Here is a 27,859-nt window from a genome sequence, read left to right on the forward strand (position 1 = left end):
TATCTATCTATCTATCTATCTATCTATCTATCTATCTAAAATAAATAAAAACTAATTATTTGAATTTTAATGACCCCATTTATTGAGAGACATTGTGAGCATATTCTAATTTTTTTTTTTTTTTTTTTTTTTAAGAAATAAAAAATATTACTGAAAGTGTTTGACTTTGTGAAGCTCTTCTTCCAGCTGAATGAATGCATGTCTTCCTGCTGCCGCTGGGGGTCCGCTGGAGTTTTGCTTTGGAGATGTTTATTCAGCGGAGCTACACGTGGGTCTGGTCCAGAGTAAAACAAGAGGACAGAAGCCGTCAGAGTGAGAAGCTTCCAGAGCAGCAGCATGTCTCTGTACCGCAACTCCGCCTGGTTCCTCAAAGGACTGACCGAGTTCACTAAGTAAGTTACTGACCCAGTTTTGTTCATCTGCGTTTTAGATATTGGAAGTCTGAGCTGCTGCTGCTGCTCAGCTGTGCATCTCGACAGGTGGAAGTCCATTTAGGCTGCTGACTGTTTTCAGATCATGTTGGACTTTTAGCTGCAGATGATATGATGAAGCATTCAGATGTTGGCTTTGACAAAAAGAAAGGGTCCCCATGTGGTCCACAAATGTATAACTTTTGCCATTCAAGATTTCAAATTGTCTAATTTTACGGCTATACATTGTACTAAGACTTATATTGTGTAGGTAAATATATACACTGCTCAAAAAAAATAAAGGGAACGCTTAAACAGGTGTTTAACACTCAAAGTGTTCCCTTTATTTTTTTTGAACAGTATATAATCTATCAAAGATTTGTAATTTACAGATATTTTTCTTTGAATGTCAATAAGTTATTATTATAATGGTATTATTATTGTTGTATGTCCTTGCAGTGTTTACTATTTCTTTTCTTTTGATTATTCATTTATTTGACTTTTGTTTTATAACAGAGTGAGAGATCAGAGCTGAAGGTCCAGAGTTGGTTTGAAAAATACATACATTGACATTTTTTAAAAGAACTGTCAAACACTGATTCAGATTTAGGAATTCAATGTTTCTATTTGTTCTTTATTCTGATATCTGGAATGTTGGAATACTTAGTTAAAACACTCATTTGTGAATGATACCTAATTTGTTTTCAAATAAACTGGGGAAAACTTTTGCTTCCTGCTATGTAGCCAATCGTGGTATTATTACCATGAGTAATATTGAAAGGAGTGAGGGCCGCTTTTTCAAACTCATGTGAGAACTTGACCTTTGCTTGTTTTCTGATTCAGTTTTCAGCCTTTGAATGCCACAGCATCACTGAACATACTGCGACAATAGAAGTAGATGTTTAAATGTCATGTTTGCTTGAATCAAACCAAAAATAACAGTGACTTAGCAGGAGCTATGGGGCTGCATGGATCACTTATTCAACCACAAACAGGTTCTCTGAGAGCTTTATTAGTACTATTTGATCTATCCCAGCCCCAGGGCATCTTTCCACGTCAGTATACAGCATGCCAAGTTGTCTGAAGTGATTCTTTTGTGATTGTTTCCCTACTTCCCTTTGTTCTGTGTTATCTTTCCTGCCCGGCAACCCGCTCTGACCCTGCGCTAATAGCTCTCTGCATGACACCATCGAACAGAGGGGGCATTTAACCTTAGCGCCCTCAGCCCCGGCATGTCCCCCTTCAGGCGCCATTAACAATGGCTTCAGGGACAATGGGGCTAATTGAGGTTCTTGGTGCCACACATGCTTTTGAACACGCACTTGAACCAGTGCTGTTGTCACCACAGAAGAGTCTCACCCCAAAGCCCCAAGGCACACGCTCCTTCATTGTATCTGTACAGTAACACTATGAAGGGCCTACAGTAAGCAGCCTGGCCTACACTGACCTTTCTGACCTGAAAGCACAGACACATACCTGTCTGCTGGGAAGTTAGGCAGAGATATAATATAGAGCCATAAGGCAGATCTGTCTTATAGAAATTTCATACAGTGATTTGTGATCTGTTGCAGGAATGGCCACCTGTCAGCATCCAAGCGATTTGTGGAGAAGGACCTGGAGGTGTCCATGGCCGGACGCTCCTTCATGATAACCGGAGCCAACAGTGGCATCGGAAAAGCTACTGCCATGGCTATTGCCAAAAGAGGTATTGTACTTGTTGCTTCCCAGCATCGCAGCAAATCAACTTAGATACAAGCACAGAGAAACAAAAAATGCTGATCTGGTTTTAAGAGGAGCGATACTCTAGATTACAGTGGAGGGTGAGCAAGTATCAGTTTTTCTCCTGGGTAGTTCAAGTCATATATTTGTCTTACTTTCATCAGCCTGAACAATATATTTTATGTGCTAAATAAAAAAAGAACCCACACAGGGGGAAAAAAAGAAAATGAAAATAAAATGAACAACATAACTTTAGATTCCCTGCACAGTAAATTATGCACAAAAATAAATGACCTTGTGTTAAAGTTGTTAATTCTACATGATGCATTATTCATGAATGTACGTAGACTTATCCAAGCTCAGTAGAATACTTAAATGAATGTACACCTATTGATATATAAAATAGCAACTTAAATATACTAAATTGTGTGTTATGGTAGAGTTTCTATTTAATAAAAGGCTTGTCATGTAGATGTGATAAACCATTCAGCAGTCAACAGATACAATTATATCTTGAGTCTAAATAATTTTTAATTTCAGTGTAATTGCAGATCAGTAAACCTTCTTAAAAACTAACATTAAAGAAAGTGGAACCCAACACATCAGTATAAAAGTGCTTTAGTAAAAATCTTCAAACTAGCGATACTAGCTCTTGCGCTGGAATTTAATGGGGGTTTTTTACCTGTACTAATATGCATGTGTTTTGCATAATATGTTATTTTGTCGATTGGACTGATAAAAACAAGTCTTTTTAGCCTTTAAATTGATGCTATTACCTATAAAAGAAAGACTATTGACTCCTGTTTGTATGCCAGTGTAAAGTTACCTGCTCTGTGGATTTTGCCCAGATGGCTCTCCATAGCTGAAACACTAGCTAGTAAAATATGGTTCCAAACAAAGCGCTACATTTATGAAGGAGGGCAAATTTGTTTTTCTCTAAATGTCACACATAAATTTACTTAAAGTTCATTGAAATATCTTACGAGCCACATTCTGAATGAGCCTCATCAAACCAGACTGGAAACATGCTACATATGTTAGCTTAACACTTCAGCAAACTACTCCACATGAAAACATTGCTAGCAGGAGTAAAACATGAGTTTACTGAAGTGTGTGTTGAGTTAGATATTTATTTTAAAACATCAGGTTGCGTTGTTGAAACTCTTGTTGGGACAAATTATGTGTTGCAGATGAGTCTCTGTAGCGTCAACCAAATAATACAGAAAGTTCTCAATACTTTTTGTTTTTGGACAACTTTGATAATCGATGTGACGCGGAATGAAGGCATTGCATTCATAAAACCCTGACAAAATAGTTAAAGAGACACTCAAGCTGCAAGCTTCAAATGTTAAATCTCCAGACTGCTGGGCTTCAGTAAAATTAATATCTGCAGGAAGGCATCAAGTAAGAACGTGTTCTTGTACGCGATTTGTTCTTACCCATGCGATTTGACATTTTATTGTCTGCACTGCCTCAGCTGCTCCAGAAATTGATTCAGGTTCAAGTTCAGGTTCAAGTTTATTTATGTAGCATGTTTACAAGAAATTGCTGAGTCAGCCAACATTCTGTTCAATTTCTTCTTTTTCGCTCTATGTGAAATCATAAAGCAGAAAGGCAAATACACTCCAACTCCAAGATCAAAATACTCAAATGATTTGTGGCCAGGCTGACTCGAAGATGGACTTGGTTTGCTTCTGTGTGTTACTGTCTTTATAGTATCAGTAGCCTACTTAATACCACATTTTTTCACTTTTGTGTACATTTTTATGTACTTAGTTTATTTTTATGGGTATTCAATATTAGGTAATGCTATTTCATTGTTCTTGTGGCATTTCTACTGTTAGCTTGTTAGCATTTCTTTCCCCATTGTTAATTTTGGTTGCATATAGACTCAGGAATGTGATCTTTGTCACAGGAGGGACGATCCACATGGTGTGCAGGAACAAGGATAAAGCTGAGGAGGCCAGGGCGGACATCGTCAAGGAGACGGGAAATAAAGTAAAGTCTTGCTCGCCTCTATCCATCAAAACAATGCCACAGATCAATTGCTAGAATGATATTTTCCCAAACGGCTGACTCTGTTGCAGGAGATCTATGTCCACATCCTGGACTTATCTGAGACAAAGAAGGTGTGGGAGTTTGCCGAGGGCTTCAAGAGGAAGTTCAAGGCTCTCAATGTGCTGGTAATACAACTTCACAATGTCAGATCTCTCCTTTTATCCCCAGCAAATGATGACCTTATTCATTTTAATCTACTCAGATCAATAATGCAGGTTCCATCATGAGTCAGCGGGATGTGAACGCCGAAGGACTGGAGAAGAGCTTCGCTGTCAACGTCCTCGGTAAGTCAAAGGCCGAGTATGAGGCGTGGGGAAAATGTTGAGTTGGGGATAGTTATGGAGCATTCTGTTAACTTCCAGGGGTGTACATTTTGACCAAGAGTCTGATTCCCCTCCTGGAGAAGAGCACAGATCCCAGAGTGGTGAGTTTGACCAGAATTTTAATGATGCAGATATTTTTTGTAAAAAAAAAACATTTGCAGCCACATCTGTTATTTTTTGCTAGAAAAAATGTTCAATACTTGACACACCACAAAGTGAATAATCAAAAATCTGAATATTAAAGATTGCAGCTCAGCTCACTTGAACATGAGCTTTTAGCCTTTCTCTTTGTTCCTGTGTGTGCAGATCACAGTGTCATCGGGTGGGATGCTGGTGCAGAAGCTCAGGATAGGAAACCTGCAGTCTGAGAGAGGCCGCTTTGACGGAACCATGGTCTACGCCCAGCACAAAGTAAGAGCTGAGCACTAAAACCTGCAGATCAGTGTCATCTGACAGGTTTGAGGCTCTGTAGGTGTTCTCAACACAACCACTGTAACACACAGCACTAACATTCATTTATTCTTTTAGAAATGTAAACCACAGTCACTGATGATATCGCAGCTGTTCACTATCATTATCATTTATCAAGTTAAAAAAAGGGAGCTTTTTTCACAGTTTTCTAGTAAGCGATTATGGCATAATGTTGCTGGTAAATTGCCAAAATATAAACTGATTGCCTTGTTGATCTCTAACTTTGTGTTTAATATTTTTTTTGCAAATGTTCTCTAAATCTATCTGATTGGAAGAGTGCTTCTTGTCCTTCAGGGAACCTCACGCATTTTCTGTTTATGTAGATAAGCAGCTAGGCTAGCTCTGATGCTAAATATAAAAGGAAATGCATCTACTTTAGCATTCTAACAGTTCATCATGATCTTACATATTTTAAGAAAAAAAAGTTGACGTGCAGGGACTGGTTTGTGGAGAAGAATTTCCCCTTTGGGACAATAAAATCTAAAGTCTAAATAAAAGCAGGCCAAAGCATGATGCTGCCACCACCATGTTTCACTTTTGGCGATGCACAGTGCTAGTTTCCTACAACCCTCCTCCATAATTCTGTTCAAATTCAATTAAAATTACTTCAGTAATCCCAGAGTGAAACTAAATGTCTTTGTAAGTCATAGAATCAGTTTCAGATCTGGTTCTGCATTGAACTCTTGCAGCTAATATTGAATTAAAAGGTGTTATTTTAAAAAGGTGGTGTATTTTTCCTGTAGCAAATTGTCATTTTAGTTGAGATGAAAAGATGTAATTGATTTATCATGGTCTTATACTTTTGTAATAAAAAAGCTGACACTTTAACAGGAGTTTCTACTCTTGTCATCCACTGTATACTGTATACATAATTGGGTATGCACTGAGTATACTATTTTGACAAGATAAAAAAACTGATTTAAACTGCTTCAAAACATATCAAATCAGTATAATAAAAAGATGAAGTAACTAATTTTACTGCTTGGCCTTTAGTAAAGATCTGAAGATTATGGAATAGAATAGAGATTAATTTTATTGAGCCACAATGGGTAAATTTTCTTGCAACAGCAGCACAGAGACAGACAATCAAAGCAAGTAGGTTCACTCAAACATACAATATAAACAAATAAAAACAAGACGAATAGAGATACAAAATTTAAAAAACTATTATGCAGTTCTAGTATTCCGGTCCAAAGGAATGTTCAGTTGAATAGGTTGATTTAAAAATGTTTGAAATGTGCAGGTGTATTTGAGCATTAAAAGAGTTACAATAAGTGACAATTAAAACTGTGCAACAGCAAAGATGTGCAGATACCAACAGGAATGTTACTCAGAATCAGTCCAAACTATGCAAAAACCTGAACACTTATTGAGTTAGTCGGGAGTTTGTTGGTCATAAAGTCTAACAGCTACCAGAAGGAAGGATCTACGATAATTCTCCTTTGTGCACCCAGGATGCAGCAGTCTGTCACTGAAGGAGCTCGCTGTTTCAGCAACAGACTCATGCAGACTGGGAGACACTCGCCATCAGTGATGTTATTTCAGCCTGAGTCCTTCTGTCTCCAATCACCTGCACCTTCCTGATTAGCTTATCTAAATGCTTCCTCTGATGTAGAGTTAACCTTTCATTCTTTGTCATTCTTGACCTTTGGAAACTTCTGACAAGTCTATGACCAGCGCAGTAAATTGATCTGGGTTATGGTAACCAGCATGGTTCGTTACTTTAACAAACATGCAAACGTGTTTGTCTCCCAGAGGCAGCAGGTGGTGATGACAGAGCAGCTGGCAAAGACTCACGCTAACATCCACTTCTCCGTCATGCATCCTGGCTGGGTGAACACTCCAGGTTAACTCGCCCACTAAGAACTTTGAGCATCCATGTTCCATGTGTGCATTGACAACCAATCACCATTGCCATCTGTGTGTTCTGTATTTGTATCTGTCTGTTGCAGCGGTGGCCAATGCTATGCCGGACTTCCATCGCTCCATGAAGGATAGCCTCCGGACCCCGGATCAGGGGGCCGACACAGTAGTGTGGCTCGCCATCTCCGAGGCTGCTACCACAAACCCGAGCGGACGCTTCTATCAGGGTATGTTGCCATAGTTACATGCATGCAGGCCTTTTTTAAAGGTCTTTACAAAAGCCTTCAGAAGTACTAAATTAATTCCCGAGGACAAACAAAAAGCTGTTTGAAGGATGAAAAGAGTAGATCAGTCTGGGAAAAGTGTTTGTCACTTGTGGGTGGGATGGTGTGTATAGTGTGTGTATTTGTGTACACATTTGGCATGAGTCCACTGCAGCTGGAGTGGGCTGGTTTTGGTGCCAGATACTGCCAGAGAGTACAGTGCCTCTATGATCGTGAACAAACGCACCTTCACAAAGCCCCCATTGGTCTCTGAGAGCTTCTAGCCTAACAGGAAACACACTTCAGCTCTGACAAAAACATGGCGCACTCATGTTTCTATAAGATGTATAATGAGGCCATTATATATAGCGGTAGTTGAGTTTGAGTTGAAAGATATTCATTATTTCATATCAATAATAGCAACAAAATAACAGCAACACTTAGTTGAATGGGACATGACTATTTGGATTTATTTGTATGGCACAAAGTGATACAAGTAGCCTTTTCCACTGGCTCTAAGTACTGTTTTTCCAACCAAGGGACTACCTTGGTGGGTGGTCTATAAAGACCTGAATGTATCAAGGTCTTTATAAGGAGCCATTTAGCTCCTTATAGACCATCCAACAAGATTTTACACTCCATCATTTGTCAAACAAGGTGCCAATGCAGTGATTTGAGGATTGGTGTATTTGAATCCATTTTCCTGACATTAGTCAAGATGTTGGCAGCAGCATTTTAGATGAGCCAACACCATTAAAATGATCAAACCTCCCTACTGAAAAAGGTTTTCTACGCTCTAATTTTTTAAGGATTTTGTTTTGTGATCTCAGTCTCTGAGAACAGCTAAGATGCTTTGCTAGCCTTGTGGTTTAAAGACACTTGTGTAAAAAGCTAAAGGGAAAGGTAGAGATGTTATCATTAACGCAACTTCTCATTTTTCCTTGTCCAGTTCAGTTAGTTGTAGCAAGGATGATAGTTTTAGTACTGGACACAGTGATGATCAGATAAAGAGACATCAGTCAGAACACATCAGTATTGTTCAGACAAATCCAGACTATGTTTTTTGTCATGATGTTCGTTCTGTACCCTTCAAAAGTTCAACATTGTCTAAAAGCTGCCCAGAGCTTTTTCCCTTCTTTCTTTTATATTGAGGACTGCTAAAATTACTCAGTAGAAGAATGCAGTTGGAATTGACATAGTCTTAGTTCAATAAATTTGAATATCATTGAAATGTTTGTTTCAGTAAGTATATCACAAGTATATCACATTATACAAAATTCCACACAGATTGATCAGTCTAAGCCTTCATTTCTATTATGACGTCTTTCCACGTACATTTAATTAAAATATGGCATTTAATGTTATTAATAAAAAAAATTGTAAAGAAAGTTATTTTCAAAATGTACTTTTAATCTAACAAACATAAAAAAACATATTGCAATTTATTGTAGATAACATTTATTTTCTTTAAATAAAGAATAATGTGTAAAGTAAGATAAAAAAAAGGGGGTCGGATCAAATAAGTGTTTTTTTCTGCCTACCTCCTTTTCAAGTATCTGAATAAACATTAAATTATGTTTGAATTGTATTTGAAAAAAAAAGCTGAATTATATGTGACTATATATACTGTATATGTATGTATATATATATATATATATATACAACTGTGTGTCCAAACCTTTGGTCTGTACTCAATACAGACCAAAAGTTTGGACACACTTTCTCATTGAATTCAATGAGAAGGTGTGTCCAAACTTTTGGTCTGAACTGTATATATATATATATATATATATATATATATATATATATATATATATATAAAGGCCTGTAAAAGCCTAAAACTACTGTATGACAAAAAAAAAACTAAACGCCTGGATCGCACATAGAGTCAATGCTGTTTGTGTGTGTACCCAGACCGAAAGGTGGTCCCCACCCACTTGCCCCTGGCCTGGACCCACAGCTCCCCCCTGGAGGAGCAGAAGCTCGTGGCGCTCCTGGAGGATCTGGCCAAGACGTTTCAGCCCCACTGAGCCAGAACCACCCCAGAGAGACCAGCAGCACTAACACCATCAGCTCCTATTGGTTGAGGCTGGACAGGAAGTACATCTACGTTATCCAAAGCACCTCTGTTGGTATCATTTGATGTGGGATATAAAAAGAAGAGATGCTTAAAGTGCTAAGGAGCGTTTTGGAAATCCACCCTAACAGTAGCAGACTGAATTTAGAAATAACCGAGGGATTGCAGATTGGTAACGCTTTATAACTAATTGTAAGCTTAGCTTTTTTTTCAGGACTTTATATTTTATAGTGCAGAAATGTTTTGACAGTGATGCTGGTTTCATATCTGCAGCTGAGAGCGATGATTAAAGCCCAAACGCAAAACTATAACTGTGACTTTATTAATGTCAATCAGATGGGAATCTGATGTGGCCAACGTTACATTTATGTGTTCGCTCACCAGCCATGGGTTCAGCATCACGCTGGTGTTTCTGTCTCATGCATGTGTCCAGTGATGTGCATCTAACACCCCTGTAAGTAACCCGTGTGTGTGCCATGTTGTGTTGTGGAGCTACAGTACAGTGCAAGGCGAACCCAGGCTGGTGGTGAAGCGTTCTCCCAATAAGCGCAGCAGCATCGCTCGACATATGCAACATATTTACAAATCTGTGACTTGATATCAGCACCTTTGAAAAACCTTTTTACCCTTCCTATAACTTTCCTGTTAACTCATGCATCAATAAAACGAACTTACAAAATGTTTTGTGTGTTGCTGTTTGATTGGATTTTTCCTAGTAAAAAAACAAAGCAAACAGCAGTCAAACATATCAAACATCTTTATTAAGTGTGATTTATGCTCTTCAGTGCTCTGCTTTCAGAGCACATGGAGACCCAAGTCAGTTCTGAAATATCAACAAAAGCATTTAAAAATACAGTTATTTGCAGATGTACATTAACAACAACCTTGTTGGAATGGCAAGTATCACTTACAAGTAGCTTCAAGAGAGAATTATGCCACATTTTATGAATTGTGGGAAAAACAGAAAGGATAACACGAATCTTGAGCTAAAGATGATGAGAGAGGTGACTGTTTTGTTACGTGACAGAGGACATAAACTACTGATAACGCGACTAAATCCACTGCTTCCTTCCTGAGACGCACAAGCAATCTCAAGATCTATTCCTTGAGCTATTTCCGCAAACAGCAAATCTCAGCATCGATCATTCCTTTAGCATCCCACACATCTGCCAAGGACCCGATAAGTAATGACTGAAAGGCTTTTCAGGCTCCAGATTGTACCGTAGCTTTGCTAATGATCCTCCATTGTGCTCTATGAGGAGCCTCTTCTGATGCGTTGTGAAATGAGCTAAAAGATCCTTTCACGAGTTCTGAATACAGATTCTCTGCATGCGTGAAAAGAGCTTAGACACACTAAGAGTCTTTATGCCGTGAAAGTGCATTTTAAGTCTACCTCAGTCAATGCAATGATTAATAATGGATGAAATGACTGATGTGAGGCAGAGATTAAACTGTAGATCTTAGTATCTACTCGAAGATGGATCATTTAGAGTTCTTTCAACTTCACAGCCACAGGTTCACCATTTATAAACTCCACTGACTGTTCTGTGGGTGTCTGTGTCTATATATATATATATATATATATATACAGTATATATACTGTATATATATATTTTTTTTTTTTTTTTTTTGAGTAGCACAGTGCTGTTTTTATGAAAAGCTTTGATGAAAATAATGCAATTCCCCTTCAGCATGTGGCAGACAGATAAAAGGGTTCAACAGGTGAAAGTCTTCAGTGTCCTTTGAAGGGGAGCTGAAGGACTTTGAAGTGAGGTCTTGTTGAAAGGTTATTAATAAATAATATCTTACCTGCAGTGTGCAACTCTCTTGCCACACTCATTTAATCTTAATCCAGATTAATTGCTCTCAGAGGCTGAAGCTAATGACTAGTCAGAGAGGAACAAAGACCAGATTTCTACCATCTCAAAACATCTCCAATTTCCTGAATGTCATGTTTACATAAGTTCACTTCTATATAAGAATATATAACATATAGCTAGAATTTTATTTTATCCATCACTGACTCTGGTCAGATACACTGCAACTACTTGTCTGAATACGTTTCAAACAGGAACATCATTGGGGTTTCTACCTCCATAAACCTTTTAATGATGATCCGATCATTGGTTTCTGTATGAATAACTCCCAAAGCAAATATTATGAAGGTTTAAAAAGGTTCAGCATATAGCCTTCACAAAAACAAAACTGGTGTTTTTGAGATCTGAGTATTTCAAGATGTTTGATGTCATGAACTCTTGAACAAACCATTAGCTTTAACCGGGACCACCTGATTTGGATTTATATTAAATGAAGAAGCCAATAGATAAGATACTACCTACTTTAGCTTTGAGGAAAAACTTGTCCATTAGTATGTTCGAAGAAGAAAAACCTGCCACCTTACTACAAACAATGGCTACAATAATAAATACATCATGCAAATTAGTTTTAAGACATGTCTCATCCTTGAAACCCAATATCCACCAATGGGATGAAAAACATACATATGATCTGCTAGTTTGTTAACATTTTAAAAACAAAAGTAAAAGAACAAATCAAACAGAAAAAAAACACTGGAGTGTCAGGATAACTCAACCATAACAACATGAAACACCTAAGCATTCACTGATCAAGTTTCTGCTGTCACTTTATTAACAAAACCATCCCATCCATGTTCACATGAAACGGCTGACAGGATTTGATAACGTGGCTCATCTTTACACCAAGTCTGCATGATGCGCCTTGGAAGTGAGGGAGGAACTGGTTTTAACGTGTTACACAGGAATCAAGATGTCTTATGGGCACAGAAAACAAAACCTACAGAGGTTGCACATATTATATTTTACTGCAAATATAAATATACACTAATGATTCCAAAAACTGGAATATGAGTCCACTCCAGCAGAATGTTTCTGATCGTCTTCCACTTACAAATAAGGCAAGCTTTAGTCTAGAATTAGATGATTCCAGCTGTTATTCACAGGAAAGTTGCACTCCTGCATCCAAACGTACAAATGGGGGGAATAAAGACAAAGATTTACTTGTGCAATTCAGTGCAAAGAGACATCTCTGATGCACAAATGTGTGTGAGGAGGGAACAACTGAGGAGGGATGGTGAAAATGAACAGTTGTACGTGCTGAAGAACTGCTCAGAAGGCTTTTAGTGGGTCTTCTTTATTTTTAAGGCCTTTACAAGAATCCAGATGTGACCAGGAACAAGTCAACATCTCAGCAGCTGGGACTACATTTAGTCTGGCCTACTCATCCAGAACCTCAGTGTGCCATTTGTCTAATTCACCTCCACCTGTGAGAACATTTACACTAACATCCTAAACTGAAAAATCATGATCTCTGAAGGTAATCCCACAAGCTTGAGCGCAGACCTGCAACCCGATGCTGCTGCTGACTTCGCTGGTTACTACAGAAACCAATCATCACCTCCCAAATGGTGGAGGCTGGGTTAGCTGCTGCCTAGCAAACATCTGCCAACTACATCACAGACGACCCTTACCCCATCAGGAGGCCATTTTAGTAACTTTCTTCAGATTAAAGTTTAGGAACCATTACGACTGACATCATTCAAGCCCAACCGGTGACGATTTACTGATGGGAAAAGCTCCTGAGATAGTGACTTAAGGCCAGCTAGTGAAAAATAAATCAGAAAACATTTTAAGCATCCACTACACGCAGAAAGGAGAAGAATTTACAGGTGAATATTTCTTTAAAGTAGCCTGGGATTAAGCAGGTAGCGGGAGTTCATATTTACAGCTATGGCAGGTCAGCAATGGTGAACACTAGCTTTACGGTGCAATCATAAAAAAAAGGACTTTTATCAAAAAAAAAAAAAAAGCATCGGATATATTCAGTGTAAACACTAATAGCAATACCGTTCCTCCCCCAGGAGAAAACAGAACACACATGCACGCACACACACATATACATCTTTCATTGTGCTTAGGGTTCAGTTTGAGATCAGAGCAACAGTCTAAATCAGTCAGACTGACAGGTAGCAAAATATGTTACAAGAAGACGAAGAGATGTGGAGGGGCTCACACACGTTCACCCAGAGCAGGCCTGGCTGGAGCGGCGGACCCCAGGCGCGAAGGCGAGGTGGGCTGTACAGAGGGGTTTCCATGACACTGAGAGAGTGGAGGAGGACTCGAGCCAGGCGAGGGTACCATGTAGAGGGCTGGGCCAATCAGCGAGGGGAAAAACCTGTTGCTAAGCTACTGCCAACCACCTGTGTCATGTCCCAGATCTGTGGAGATGGACATCATTAGTGTCAGGAAAGCATAAAGCGAGACATGATCATTGATCGGATTCATTACTTAGACAATAATCCCAATTAAACAGAAAAACCATGAGTGTGATGCAGAGATAACAAAACTACACTGTGTGCACAATTATTCAGCCACTGAGCCTTTTGGCCTGATTATCACTGTTAGGCATATTTTTCAACTCCAAGCTGGATAAACTTGAATAGTTGAATGATTTAAATGTAGCAGGTGATGTGTGTTTGTGTAATGAGGGAGGGTGTGGCCTAAAGAAATCGACAACTTGTATCAAGATGTGCAGAATTATTATCATTTTATAGATACAGTCCACATTGGTTTGGAAGTGGAAAAGTAATTATCGAGTCTAGTTTTATTTCTTGGGAGTGTTTGCAGGTAAATTAAAGCTCAGCTAACCTAAATATTTTCATTACAAGTTTAATAATGGGTGCCTAAATCCCCAGGCTCAGATGTAGAAGGACAATTTTCTGCAGTAATAAATAGTTCAATATTTTTTAAATGTAAAAGTGATGCAAATAGAACTTTGGCTACATTTTAAAGGCAAGTTATTTCTCCTCCATTAGCACCTTGAGTAACGCATACATGAGGATAACTGACAGCGCTAAGATACTCCTTCTGGCTTTGGTTGTTTTTGACCTGAGGCTATGCAAGTAGCTCAGGGAGGAGATGGAGGAGCTCAGTCTTTTCACAGATGCTCTGTCTCTTATTAAAATGTGACGACATAGTGACAATTTTAACAAATGTATATAAAACATTTCTTTATAAAAGTTACATACTGCACCTTTAAGAAGGTGAGTTCATAATTTAGTATAATTTCCATCTCGGTCCAGAGATTACTTAATTCTAAAATGTGTAAACTCTTGATTTTTCATTACTACATCTAAATTTCTAAAGCTAGGGTTGCGTTTTAGTTTTAGCTTCAGTATCGGCTCAAAGGCGCTCTGTTCCAAACAGAGCCAGCACACGCATGAATCATCTGGTATCAAAGCTCTGTTGTTGACCTTAACAATGCGGTCGCTTCCACAAGTGACCATCAGGCCTCTGGATGGGTCCATGTCCATGTGGGCGATGTTGTGTTTCCCCTCGTGGAACGTGGCCAACGGTGTTCGGCTGCACACACACACACACACACACACACGATGACAGCGTTTTTAATCGCAAACACAAACACATTTAGAGAAAGCCTACGCTTACTCTTCTTCTTTGATGGTATCGAAGCAGGCGTCGCACACTCGCACCGAGAACTCAAAGCCCATGATCGGGAAGGTGGAGCGTTTAGAGCTGCATTTCCCACACACAGCCTTCCCGCACTTCCTGCAGTGGTGCTGCACACAACAAACACACACACACACACACACAACAAACACACTGGAGGTCATAAATCCTCCAGTCACAGGATTTATGACTGTGACTGGAGCCTCCCGTCCCCTGTGAGACACTGTGGTTGGTACCTGTCTAAGTCCCAAGGTCTTTGTGTCCCACATCTGCTTGATGTTCCAGAAGAAAGGCTGCTCACACTTCTGACAGGAGTCACTGTCTAACCACTGAGGTGCCTGCACAGACACATGCGCAATAAGTCTAAGCATTAAACACAAAAAACTAACCATAAGAACATAAAAGGAAAATAAAAGAAACATTTCCTCAAACCATGAAAAAGATAATTGTCAGTGCTGCAACAGTGATGCAAACCTCCTCTCTCTGTGTGTCCATGTTCCACACTGCAATGCCTCCATCAGCTGAGCACGACAGCAGCTGCCTTGTGAACTGGAGATAACGCAGCGCCTGCACACGCTCACTGAGGGAGACGGAGGCTTGGGTTATTTTCTACCGCTAATTCACAGAATTTTAAGGTTTTAAAGTAGGCGTACAGTGGCTCGCAAAAATATATAGTCAGATTTTGTCTTAATGCAAACACAAACTTCATATGTGTTTTGATGGGATGTTATGTGAAAGGCTGACACAAAGCAGTGGAAGGTAAGGCATACATAGCTGCAAAAGTAAAATAAATAAATCAGAGAAGTGTGATGTCCATTTTTAACATAACTGCTCTTTAAGGATAAAAAGGTGGCTTTATAAAATATTTACTCATTTTCAAGAACTGAAAATAACGGTATGCAAATGTCGAAAGCAAAGTCATTCTCCTTCTATTTCTGTATTCAACTACTTTGTGTTAGTCAATTTCATAAAATCCCAAGAAAATTGTTGTTTGTAGGTTTCCAAAGAAACAAACATTCTCATATCCCCCACCTTGATGGATGAGTCATCTTAAATTATGCACATGTAAAAACATAGACACATCCAATATCTCTACAGGCTGATTGTTGACAATCAGTGTGATCAATGGATTACTGCTCATTTCACACAAAACCTGAAACATACATGCTTTATGAAACCTTAAAATGGCACATTATGCAAATCAACTCAACGGTTAAAAATAGCCTTGTTTATTTCTTTAAGGGAAGAATTTACTGACATCTAGTGGCAACATTTCAGAATGCAATGTCATGAATGAAATGGCAGAAAAAGGACAAACATCTAAACCAATTAAATTCAATTACAGATAAAAGATATTTCTGCAGAAATTACTCATCTAACTTTTATCTTTGACCAAACTATCTGCAAATCCTGCTACAGAATGTCAGAATTCACCATGGCCTTTTCCTCGGTGTTCATCAGTGCTGACAGGCTTTGTTTGATAATGTCTGTAACAGACAGGCAGGCAGGGAGGTGATGAAATATTTATGAAGACTGAGATGTAAAAACAAAAATAAGTTAGTGCCTGGAGACAACAGTAACCGACTCCAAGGGGATTCGCCTTTGAAGAAGACGCTTCGGATATTATTGTCACAGACTCTGTAATCATAAAACCTGATCAAAGAAATTATAAAATCAGAGAAGTAAAGGTGATTTTTTTTTTTTTTTTTTACAATCTTGATCACAGACCAGCATTTCTATGGCCACCCTTTGCAGATCCAAAGAAGATTCAGTCGTAATGAACTTGTGTAGACTACAGAGGAACTTACTGATGTCCCTGCAGGAGAAGAGTCCGTCCCTTGCGGCCCCCGATGTCCCACATGATGATGCTGTGGTCTGAGGCCCCTGAAAAAAGCAGCCGCTGGACAGGGTCCCACCACAAAGATCCTATACTACCTGCAAAACGTTAACATCTGGTGTTAGATGGCTTCAACTGGTTTCCAGAAGCTTATTCAGGAAAAGATTTATGATCTGACCCGCTGGCACCACCCAGTGTTTACTGGGAGAACTGCAAGCAGCTGCTATCAAAGCAAAGGAGCGCAAGCTTTACAAATCGGAGCATTTTTGCTCGCAGTCCTGTCAAAAAAAAAGAAAAGTTTAGTGCTCCAAATGTTATACGAAAACAGGCAGCTCATAATTTCTGATGAATTTTTATTATATTCATTGCCAGCAGACAATGAATGTATGGATCTAGTGTGGGACATTTGTTATTTTTAAAGAACTATTATTTCATTTCTATCATCAAGTTTAAAAATAAAAAAGCATAAAACTTTTCAAACAAGGAAATAGAAACATTTGTTGGTATCTGTGGGAAATGATGTGATAAAAGCACAATAGATGCCAACATTATGACAAGTTTAAAAAACTGACCTAAGTATATACTACTGGTACTTTGCAATTATATCATGAAAAAGATGAAAAACTGCAAAAAATATTCAATTGCTTGTACACCTATATTTAACAACATTAGTTGGTTCTTAATTATTTTTAGTCAAAGCAATTGTGGAAGGTCCAAAGAGCCACTTATGGCTCTGGAGCTGCGGGTTGGAGACCCCCGAAATTAAAAATCGCAGAAAATGATCACTGCTGCAAACCAAAATCTGGCCATTCATAAATAGTTCATCAGAGATGATCAAGACTCTTTAACTGTTGCAGCAATCATATGATGAGAAGCAGCCTGTGGCTGTGGCTGGTGGTCTGATTTGCATGGCAGAAAGGATCCTGTGATCCAGCTCCTTTTCAAAGCATCACTGCATAGTGCCTTGGGTAATGTTTGTTTTGGAGTTAGGTAAAGCTGTGGAAATTGCTTAATATGAGGGGAGTTGAAGTAAGTTGTCAGCTGTACACAATAAAACAAGAAAGCAGTACAAACATCTTCGAGGTTTTTTTGGCAGTCTGACCAGTTGTTTTATATTTTCAGTCCATAATCAGTCCCTCCAGGATGTTGCGATGTTTTTATTGTGATTGCTGCAACCTAAAATTATTGATTTTGCAGCGCCATTTAAAAAAAAACAACAAAAAAAAAACAGTTGCGGTCAAAGTTGCAAACTTTTTAAGCTTTATTTTGCCAAAACCTGGTCTTGCATAACAGTTGAAATTGCTGCACTTTTCCTTCCCCTTTTTCATCAAGTTCTAATCCCTCCTTACCTGAGAAGACCCTGCATTATCATCCTGCTGCTGGCCTACTGTCTCCTCCCTAACTCCGTTCTTTCTATTGTGACAATAAAGATTTATTTTAAATATGAGGAAAGTAGCAGTGGGTACAACTTCTCCACAGAAATTAAAGAGGATTGGGTTTAACCCTGGCATTAACTAAATAGCAAGGAACGAAAAGTAGGTAACAGCAACATTAATATTCTTGTTACCAAGCTTAATATGATACACTGACATGGATTAACTAATCATTATTTGGGTAGTATTATCTACATGAAAAGATACAGAAACTGTGTCAGCTACGCCCATGATTGTGTGCACAGTATAAGCAAATCCTTACAAAGTCCTGGCAAAAAGAGCATTTTGATTGGCAAGAAAAGCAGATAATATAGAAACATTAAGGTGGTTGGCCAGATTTGCTGTAAAGTTGTGATGACTTCTGAAGATTGCAAGTCCTCACAAAGTTTGCAAATGATGACTGCATTTGCATTAATAGTTGTGATCGCAACTTCCTGGAGGGACTGCATAATCGACATTTAACATTTAATGAGTCAACATGACTAATTTTAACTAATACAGAAATGGACCACCATGAAACAATTTTTTTTTTAAAATAAAGTTTCAGGGAGAGTTTCAGACAAGAGACATCAGGTCTAATCTTTCTATATATTTTGCCAGCCTCATAATTCCTACTAAATATTTGTTGCAGAGTGTGTGTACAGCTTGAGCTCTGAAATCGGCTCATTAAAATAATTCAGCAGCTGTCCAATTAGCATGCATTGTCAGAGACATCAAAGCACATGTCTGGATCAGAAGGAGAGACGGAGGTTTAACGCTGGGATAGTTTTGTGTCATCGGAGCACATGGCAACATGAGAGTCCATCTGACTGAAGAGTGGGCAATATGGCTGTGGTAAGAATCAGCTTTCTGACAATATTAGACTTTCATCTGGTCACATGAGTCAGGCCTCCACATGCTTTTTAACAAGCTCATGTTTGATCCAAGCCTGGAGCAGAACTCTTGGAAGTGTCGGTTTCACACAGCAAAGCATCCTGGTCGCCCATTTATTCCCATTTGTCACAAGAACCCAGAACAAAATCTCATCTGAGTCATGCGTTTGTTCTTTATTATGCCTATTTATCTGGATGAGGGACAATTTTTCACAGTGACAACAGTCCCCATCTGAAGAGCTGAGATGGTCACTGAGCGCCTTGATGAGCATGAGAACGGCACGGTTGCCAGATCGAAGCTGAAAACAAGCTGCTGTGGGAGTTTGCAGAGACGCATGTCTGATGGCATTTTCCATCATTCTCATCCAAAAAGGAATCTGTACTTGAGTGGGTGGGGGTGCTACTTGTTCTCCATTAAGATTTGGGAACTCAGTTTAATGTCCAACATAATGTATGCAGACTCCATTCCAAAATAAAGATTGCAAAGGTTTTGTCAAAGTTGGGTGAGTGGAATAGATTTGTCTTTCTTTCCTTTTGCTGTGGCTTTTCCAGCTTTTACACCTCATCCCCACCAGCTTGTTGCTTTTTGTTCCTGATCATGGATACACACTGCAGCTGGATTATTAAATTTGCCTTTTTTATATTTAATAAAACAACTAGATTCATTAATCCAACTGCATTAGTTGGATTATTGAATCTGTGTCTCACTTCCTTAATCTTTCCAAGCAGCTCAGTTTAGTCTTTAAATAACCTCATGAGGAATGGCCCATTGTTCAGCATTTTCCTTGATTCAAGTCATAATGAGAGGCAAAAAAAACAACAAAAGCTCTATGCTATGGACCACAGTAACTTTAAATAAATAATTCAGGGTTTGCTACACAGTTCATTTCAAAATATGAGACTTTCCAGCTTCCACTTTTTAAAAAAAATCTTGTAATTCTTAAAAAGAAGCATTCAATTACAGTTCAATATTTCTACAGAAGCCAAATTTTATGAGCTGATCTGAGTTTTCCTAAGTCGCCCTTGAGGTTTTTGAAAACTACTGACTATTACTGTATTTCAGCCCCTTTTGTGTTTTTTAGAAACCCATTTTTGTATGGATTAAAACAGGGGAAAAAAAACTTGTGAAACATGTTATTTTTAATATATATATATTTAAAAGGATTTAAGATTAGAATAAACTGCACCTTTACTTTGATGCATTACAAACACATATAAGAGTATCATAAAGTTGTAAATAACAATAAGAGGCGTACATGTAAATAACTTCAGATGATTGGTAATTTTTTGGAACTCTGGAATGATTATATATGTTCTGCAGTTTTAAATCACTGATTTCTTTCAGTCTTAACCCAGGTTCTGAGAAAACTGTGGCTGGATATTTGCCCAGTCTTTATGTCAGAAGAGTTCAATTGAACTGGAACATTACCAGCTATAAAGCATAGAGCTTTGAAATGGAGCTGAGGTCAGGCCATTTCGCTGCTTTGTCTGCTCTGTCCACTGTGAAACACAGCCAGGTCTTTAAGTTTTTAACCTTCAAACTACTGACCTGAGGTGAAGTTGAAGCAGTTAAAAGATTTTTTTTTTTTTTTATTAGTCCTCCCACACCCTGCATACCTTTGTGCAATGTAGCAGTACTGAGAGATGTTCACAAGTCATTTTTTTACAAGTCTAAGTAAACTCTAAAGTCTTTAACCACTGAAATAAACATTTTCTCATCAAAGCTGTAATATCAAGGCTATGAACATGTCTTTCAATCTTTGAATATTTGAAAACAATTACATTTCCATCATTTGACATTAATTTGAAATCTACAGAAGCAGCTAAAAGCTGATTTGCATTATTATTTTTTTATGTTTTAAAAAAAAAGATCACTATTACAACTACGGGAGCAGCTGTTTCAATGCCCAATGATTCACCTTTAATAAACCTGTCTTTTTACCTTCGTGGCCCTTGAGAGTCGTGATGGTGGAGTACGTCTGCTTCTCCAATTTCAGCAAAGTGATCTGTCCGGAGTAATCACCGATGAAGGCGTGCTGCGTCTCGTAATCGTATCTGAGCGAGGAGTCAGGGTCTGAACGAGCGCTACGTTTTAATACGGCTTACACATCAAACAGAGAGCGTGTGACGGAAGGATACTGGAGGCAGGAGGCCCAGGAGGTGAAATAGTGTCTCCCCAACATGCTGCCGCTCTGGGTGCACATCCAGCTGACGCTCTTGTCATGGCCTGTGCTCACCACCCACTCGCTCTCCAGGGAGAATACCATACTCGACACACGGTTCTGGTGGGCTACAGGATAAGAACGAAAACCAACACATAAGTACTAAACAGGCAAATGACATTAGATTTCAATTCAATTCAAAAAATACTTTATAAACCCCAGAAGGAAAACAAATGTTATAACTAGTATTACATAAATTTCTTCAAAGAGTTGTAGTAGATGCTAAAGGTTATGTACAGAAAAATCTCCTGTAGCAGTCTGTATCGTGTTGCTATGCTCCTGTCTCCTGGCTATTTGGTATGTTCATTGCTCTTGATCTTTGGATTCCCTTCAAGTTGAACCCAGTTTGTCAGACTTACATATTGACCAATACCAAAGTCAGGTAATAATGTAGAACATTTATTAGAACACACCCAAATGTATATTGCGCAACCAGATTTTCCAACTAAATTTAAGTAAGATGGCCCTCTAGCTACTAGCTCTTGTCTTTGCAAAAAGATAAAGATTTATTGGACAGGACTTACAATCACCACGTAAAACAGATACTTTTGCTATACAGCAAACTTTGCTGTGCTAATTCTTCAAAAACGGTTAAGAAAGAGTGGCCCATATTCTGTTCTTGTTGCTGATAATAGACTATAATGTTTGTTTTCTAGTCTCAGATAATGGAAAAGAAACAACTACATTTTTTTTACATCTGTTTAAAACCAAGAAATTTACAAAAGCTGTTACTACAAAAGTTTACTTTTATTACAACTCTGCATGCTTAGTTTATTGTAGAAAAAGTAAAGTTTCACAAACCGATTAAATAAACCTCATTCAACTATTTCATATTATTTCTATTATACGAGGAGCATTTCAGCGCTTTATAGGAATAAAACTCATGTTCAAAATCATGGATATTTAAAATGAAGACCTACATAAATTCTGATAAACAAGCAAGTGAACCCAGTAGACTCTAAATGTATCATCTTAGAAATTATGATTAAGCACTTTAATCATTCAAGCAAATTAAATCCAGATGTACCAACTTAAGTTGAGGTTTCATGACTAATGTGTGCCCAGTGCTTGGAAATCTGGATTTATCCAGAGGTGAAAACTTCAGAACAGTTTGCAGTAAATATCGAAAGCTTTGTTTTCAAACCAAAACTCTGCAAATATGCCCTTTTTGTGAGCTAGTGGGAGCTAATATCACATTTTTAACAGTGATTACCACAAGGAACATAAAGTGTAACATGCTGTTTATTTTTAAACACACTATTACACTTCATCAGCAAAGCAAAGAAGGGAGTTGTCTCTACTTCCTCAAACTTTCCTAGATTAATAATTAGTTGTTATATCTAGAGGCTGAGTTGTTGCTTCTATTACCTACATGTAGGCCTGTCACGATAGCAAATTTTGCTGAGCGATTAATTGTCTCAAAAAACTATTGCGATAAACGATAATATTGTCTGAAGACCTTTTTACACTGATTTAATGGAAATGACGTAATAATGCATGCGATTTCCTGCCAAAGATGGATACACTTTATTTTCAAAAGAATATTTAACACTGGAGCTGATAAACAAAATAAACAAAACAAGCAAAAACAAAATTGATTCTCAGTCTCCATTAACAAAAAATGTACTTGATAAAAACTAAACAACATAAAGCCAAAGTGGAAATAAATACTGCATTCAACCAAAAGAGTGCAGATTATGAAGTCTGTATATTATGTTGCCCTTCAGTAATAATTTGATGTAAATAGAGAAGATGGGCACATCGACTACCTGATGCAATAGTTCACACTACATGATTTTTTGCTCCTATTTTTCCCCTTACAACAATCTTAAAACGTTGATCTTTCTAAGATTGTGTGGTGTGTTATGGTAGATCGTCGTTGCGGCTCCGATCCAAATCAGGGTTTTCCCGACTGGGATCTTAACGCAGCCTGTTGAATGTGACAGGCAGCCAATCAGAAAGCGCGAATTCTCCTCAGTGTTTTCTGAGGGGAAATTACCTCGGGGAATCCCAAACAGCTGACACGGCGCAACCCGAAGTCCAGCCGACTGGAAACAACATTAATGTTTATTCAACATGCAAAGAACATAGAAGTGACAAGGGGAGGAGTTGGAGCGAAATTGCTACCGCAGTTGATAAACCCGGTAACTTTTCAGCTGTTCTTCGTTAACGTGACGTAAACAGGTTCTAATGATTTTCATTCAGTCAGGACTTTACGCTGACACTAGCCACATGCATTGCAGGTAGATTGCAGTAAAGCATTGATTAATGCCTGGTTTTAAAATTAGTTCACTGAACTTGCAGCCATTATTTTGTGCCCATTGTTGGACACCACACGGCAGGAACGAACCCGATCGAACCGTTATACCTAGGATTTCTGTCGGCTAATGTGTGGTCTGTCAGGTTTTGAAAATGGGCCGACAATCGGCCGACAGCTGTAAGATCGTGTCCTGTGCGCTGAGCTTTACACTAAGGAAATGAGGAAGGGAGGGTGAGTGGAGAGCACCGGAGTTGAGCCTTTTTTCATTCGGTGTCATCAACAGAAAGAGAAGAAGGCCGGAAGAGACGATAATGCCGATAATTAAAACGAGGTCGATAGTTTTTATTTATCGTACGATTAATCGATTTATCGTTTATCGCGACAGGCCTACCTATATGAGTTATTTTTTGAAGTGTTTGTCCAGATATTCAGCAAAGACACATAGGCAGGACATTTAATCTCCAAACTTGTCTAATTTTAGTCTAAAATCTGTTGGTGGATCTAAAAGAGCCTCTTTTTTTCTCCACTGAATTAAAATGACAGCTTGTCAATACAAAGTCACCAGATGTGTGTTCAAATATCAGTAGGCATGGTCACATCCCGCATCTTATCTAATCTCACTGTGAGTCATGCGGATTTTGCTGCTTGGACTTGTCGGAAGTTGTGACAAGTGGAGAGACATTTACTCTCCAAAGAACAGACTGACCTTCAAACTGGGATTTCTAAATAAATCGGATCACAGGAGCAATGATCTTGAGAAGAAACTGGAATAAATGACAAAAAAGTGGTTGGTTTATAATTTCTTCCCAGATAGGGTAATGTAGATTCTCCAAATGTCAACAGGAAGCAGCACTTTTACATTAAATTATAATGTATTATTGGAATTTTACTTGGAGATTTCAGTAAGTTAAAAACTGTCAATAACGTCAACCCATTTACCCATCATGCAAAGAGTAAGAGAACACCTTGAGCGTGGAAAGAGCCATTTCTGTCAGGCAGAGAAAATATGTTTGGAGAACTTTAAAATGACTTCAAATGACACATTTTAGGACAAAAGATTAAACCGCTTCACACAACAAAGCCAACCCTGAACATCCCTTCTCCATGTTTTCCAGCCTTCTGAGAAAAACTAATTCAATTAGTTTGATCTATTTCCAATCTCAAAAAAACAGTCATTGTGTGGAAACTAAATGAGAATCATCCACCACTCTTGTGTCAGTGAGAATCTTAAAACTTGCACAACTTAAACTCTTAGGTTTACTGGATAAATGTTTTCAAAGTAAAGGAGGAATTTTGCGTATTTTATGCTACTGCAGTAAAATATTCATTTATTTGTTGCTTGTAAGAGTTCTCTATGACATGCGTGTCTTTCTAAAATCTGATTTTTGCCAAGGCTTTAAATTAAAATTCAAAAATACTTTATTTATCCCAAAGGCAAAAATGAATGTGGTTGTAACTCGCATCATCTAAGTATCTTCAAATAGTCAGAGTTGCTGTATGACGGTCCCATGACTGCCATGACATGCAAACAGCTCAATATTCAGGCAGCATAAATGATATTTCTGAATGAAACCATTCTAAACCACCTCATTTGCTTTTGCCGCTCCTCTTTAAATCTCCGTCTGGCCGTTTGGTTACAAAGCTGAGAGAAGTTGGTGTTCGGGATTTAACCTCCTCCTTCTCTCTCTGCATCCATGAAGCCTCCTTTTTAACTACTTTGATTTTTGGAGTTGTAGTTAAAGTGTTATTGGAGCTTCTGAGATGCTAATAATAAGCTGATGTCAGTTGTAAAAACAATACCTCGTCGCTATAGTTGAGCATCAACTGTTCAAAATTACAGCAAAAATCTTTCCAGCTGCACGGCACACAAAACCAGAGGGAATAGTGGTCCAAAAAAACTGAACAGAGAAACTCCACTATAAGAGGTGAAATTAATCTGATATGTCGAATACAGTGCACCCTCGCTACAACGCGGTTCACCTTTCATGGCCTCGCTGCTCCGTGGATGTTTTTGTGCAGTTGTTTTTCACAGTACATTGTATTCTGCGTCCTGATTGGCTAAACAGTCTCTGCACTTCTTCTCTACCTGTGTGCCAATAACGTTATGGTATTTAAATATACGTAATACAGCGTGGCAAATTTTGGTAAATGTTTTTGTCCAGAAGAAAAAAAGAGCGACAACAACTACCGATAACTATGTTCTTCTACCGAAAAAACACACCTGCACCACAGGCTTCAGGAGAAAAAGACACCAGAGAGCGGAGTCAGGCCGCAGCGTCACAGTCAGAGGCACAGTGACATACGCGAGTCACAATTTGTTCTACTGTACTTTGTATTAATGATTAAAATGATTATTTTACTGTAGTTATTTGTAAGAAAGAGTTCTATTTGTTTAAAACATGCTTGGGCCTGAAAACAGGTTTTGTTCTTTGGTTTCAATGCAGAGTATTTAATTATGCTGTACAATAATTGTAAAAAATAAAGGTAACTACTTCAGGGATTTCGCCCGTCACGGGTTCTTTTCGGAACGCAACCCCCGCGAAAAACGAGGGTCACCGTGATCACACAACAAAATACCCTGGATTCATTTTGTTTAACTTCTCAATTACATTCATTAACATTTTTTTTATTGTCTTCAATCACATTGAGCCTAACTTATTTTTTTCTGTCCTCACCTGGGTATGTTTTAACTTGGTTCATTTTGTTGAAATCTTCAGAGATGAGAAATTCCTACAAGAACAAGCACAAAGGAATAAAAACCATCACATCAAATAAACATTGAAACAAAGATTTAAATTTAAACAACATTGTCCTCCACTGTCGAGTAGAGTTTGAGCTCACTCACCACAACTGCTCCATTGTCCTGACCAATGAAGATGCGTCTGCTGTCATGGTGGTATGACATGCAGGAGCAAGGCGCTGCGGGGATAAAGAAGCAGACATGAGCATTGAGGAGGAAAATAGCTGCAGTGGTGTTTTGCTTGCACATGCATTCATAAGCCTAATTAATTGTTTCTCTGAATAAAATGAAGGCCATACTTACAGGAGACTGTGTGGTAGATGCTTGGCCAGTACTGACCACTGTCCCTTTTCAGCCACACTCGGATGGTCCTGAATGCAAAATGTGCAGAAACAGATCAGTCTAAACCAATCTGCTGAGACCCAAGACAAAACATTCACAGCAAGAATAGTAAAAATTAAGACTGAAACCCCCAGAGAACCACTTTTTACTGCAATTACAGCAGCGAAGTCTTTCTGAGAATGTTTATCTTTGGTAATCTAAACAAAGTTAACCTTCCACAACAGCTGAAAAAAAGTTCATCCTTTATCTGAAGAATATCTGGGTATATCAGTTTGCTGAGACATTCTTCTCATAGATTCTCTGTTGGTGTTAGGTCTGTACTTTGGCTGGAATCCATACTTATTTTCTTTGAAAATGTCTACCTTCCTCCAAGACAACAAAAACAACTAAAGTCGGTTATGCTGTTGTCTTATCTAAAGCAGCAGCAGTCAAAACCCAATTTCATCAAGTAACCTGCTGCATGGCGGAGCCGCAACTTCTCCTTTTTTCTTACATCAAGTGGGTTTGATGTGTGACGGAAATGATTTCAGTTTTGTTCCACTGACGCTGAAGGGAGGGGGGGTTTGCTTCCTTTACTGTTTGTAATAAAGAGCGACAGTTTCTCAGACTAATCCACTGAAAAAGTACGGATCTACCCTGCTAAGATTATTTAGGTCGGGTCAAAGTGAGACCAAGCGGTGCGTTTTTGTTACCGTGATGCATTCAGGTGCTGATCAGGAGAGTGTTCCGTTCAGGACGCAGAGTCCACTGACAATACTGAGCTGTAAATGTTGTGACTATCAACTAGCATCGCAAATATGCAATGTGATGTCTATCAGTTTACCACAACATAATTTTACTACACATTTTTAAGCAAACTATTTTGTACCCAAAGCTCTTTAAATCATAAAAACTAGATGCAGAAGATAGTTCGGAGAGTTTATATTTACAGCCAGCTTCCCAAGTCACTATCTCTGTTCAAACTGTTTTAAAAGCGACGAACACAAACAGGTTGCTATTTAGCGCTAAAGCTAAACTGAGGATAAGCGTTAGCTCTTTATCCAATTCCCAAGCGAAAGCTGTTTCAGTGAGGGACAATAATGCTGCCTTCTCTGTTTCAGTCCCCTCCTTTCACCAAGATATCAATGTAATAAAACCCAGTAAATAGACCTAGCCCGCTAGCTCTCGTTAGCATGTCTCCTCGGACTCACCTGTCCTCGCTGACCGTGATCACTCCATCCTCCTTCGGGATTAAAACGGCCGCGTTAACCGCGTCCGAGTGTCCCTCGATCTTGTTCAGGAGGACTGGTCTAGCGGTCTGGGGCCTCGAATGAATTTCTGCAGCCATGGTTTCACCTACCTAGCAAGCACTGCTTTCCTTCAGAGGATTTTTCCTCCTCGCTCGCCAGCAGAGGAGGATCAGCTGACACCCAGAGCCTCTGTCAGGATTACCGTAAAGACTGCTGGAGGGCGCAATCGGGATTAC

The 27,859-nt window shown here is 38.7% G+C and overlaps 2 protein-coding genes across 3 annotated transcripts; one reads left to right on the forward strand and one right to left on the reverse strand.

The window, feature by feature from the left end:
• Positions 1–251: 251 nt before the first annotated feature.
• On the forward strand, positions 252–9,865 carry dhrs12la (dehydrogenase/reductase 12-like a). 2 transcript variants are annotated; one of them, XM_028045164.1, is made up of 10 exons: positions 252–392; positions 1,982–2,115; positions 4,045–4,127; positions 4,217–4,312; positions 4,390–4,471; positions 4,550–4,611; positions 4,817–4,921; positions 6,737–6,827; positions 6,934–7,071; positions 9,022–9,865. In XM_028045164.1, the coding sequence occupies exons 1-10, from the start codon at positions 337–339 to the stop codon at positions 9,135–9,137; spliced, it is 963 nt and encodes a 320-aa protein (XP_027900965.1). In that variant the 5' UTR covers positions 252–336; the 3' UTR covers positions 9,138–9,865. The 2 variants fall into 2 exon arrangements, with proteins under 2 accessions (XP_027900965.1, XP_027900966.1); XM_028045165.1 differs by having other exon boundaries at positions 6,937–7,071.
• Positions 9,866–9,926: 61 nt separating this feature from the next.
• Positions 9,927–27,804, reverse strand: wdfy1 (WD repeat and FYVE domain containing 1). Its single transcript, XM_028045163.1, has 12 exons — positions 27,585–27,804; positions 26,356–26,423; positions 26,158–26,231; positions 25,988–26,042; positions 20,970–21,120; positions 20,773–20,885; positions 16,497–16,623; positions 15,163–15,268; positions 14,925–15,026; positions 14,668–14,798; positions 14,475–14,583; positions 9,927–13,439 (listed from the first exon to the last, which is right to left on the reverse strand). The coding sequence occupies exons 1-12, from the start codon at positions 27,719–27,721 to the stop codon at positions 13,380–13,382; spliced, it is 1,233 nt and encodes a 410-aa protein (XP_027900964.1). The 5' UTR covers positions 27,722–27,804; the 3' UTR covers positions 9,927–13,379.
• Positions 27,805–27,859: the final 55 nt, after the last annotated feature.

Source organism: Xiphophorus couchianus, chromosome 18 (genome assembly GCF_001444195.1).
Source record: "Xiphophorus couchianus chromosome 18, X_couchianus-1.0, whole genome shotgun sequence".
NCBI classification, from domain to species: domain Eukaryota; kingdom Metazoa; phylum Chordata; class Actinopteri; order Cyprinodontiformes; family Poeciliidae; genus Xiphophorus; species Xiphophorus couchianus.

What these genes read in the sequence shown, in the direction of transcription:
- wdfy1 (XM_028045163.1), bottom strand. Translation starts at nt 27,721, where the DNA reads ATGGCTGCAGAAATTCATTCGAGGCCCCAGACCGCTAGACCAGTCCTC. An exon ending in ATCACGGTCAGCGAGGACAG is followed by an intron (nt 26,424 to 27,584) that starts GTGAGTCCGAGG and finishes TTTTGCATTCAG; the next exon opens with GACCATCCGAGTGTGGCTGA. An exon ending in GACTCTCAAGGGCCACGAAG is followed by an intron (nt 16,624 to 20,772) that starts GTAAAAAGACAG and finishes AACGTTTTGCAG; the next exon opens with GTAGTATAGGATCTTTGTGG.
- dhrs12la (XM_028045164.1), top strand. Translation starts at nt 337, where the DNA reads ATGTCTCTGTACCGCAACTCCGCCTGGTTCCTCAAAGGACTGACCGAG. An exon ending in CATGGCTATTGCCAAAAGAG is followed by an intron (nt 2,116 to 4,044) that starts GTATTGTACTTG and finishes TCTTTGTCACAG; the next exon opens with GAGGGACGATCCACATGGTG. An exon ending in TGGTCTACGCCCAGCACAAA is followed by an intron (nt 4,922 to 6,736) that starts GTAAGAGCTGAG and finishes TTTGTCTCCCAG; the next exon opens with AGGCAGCAGGTGGTGATGAC.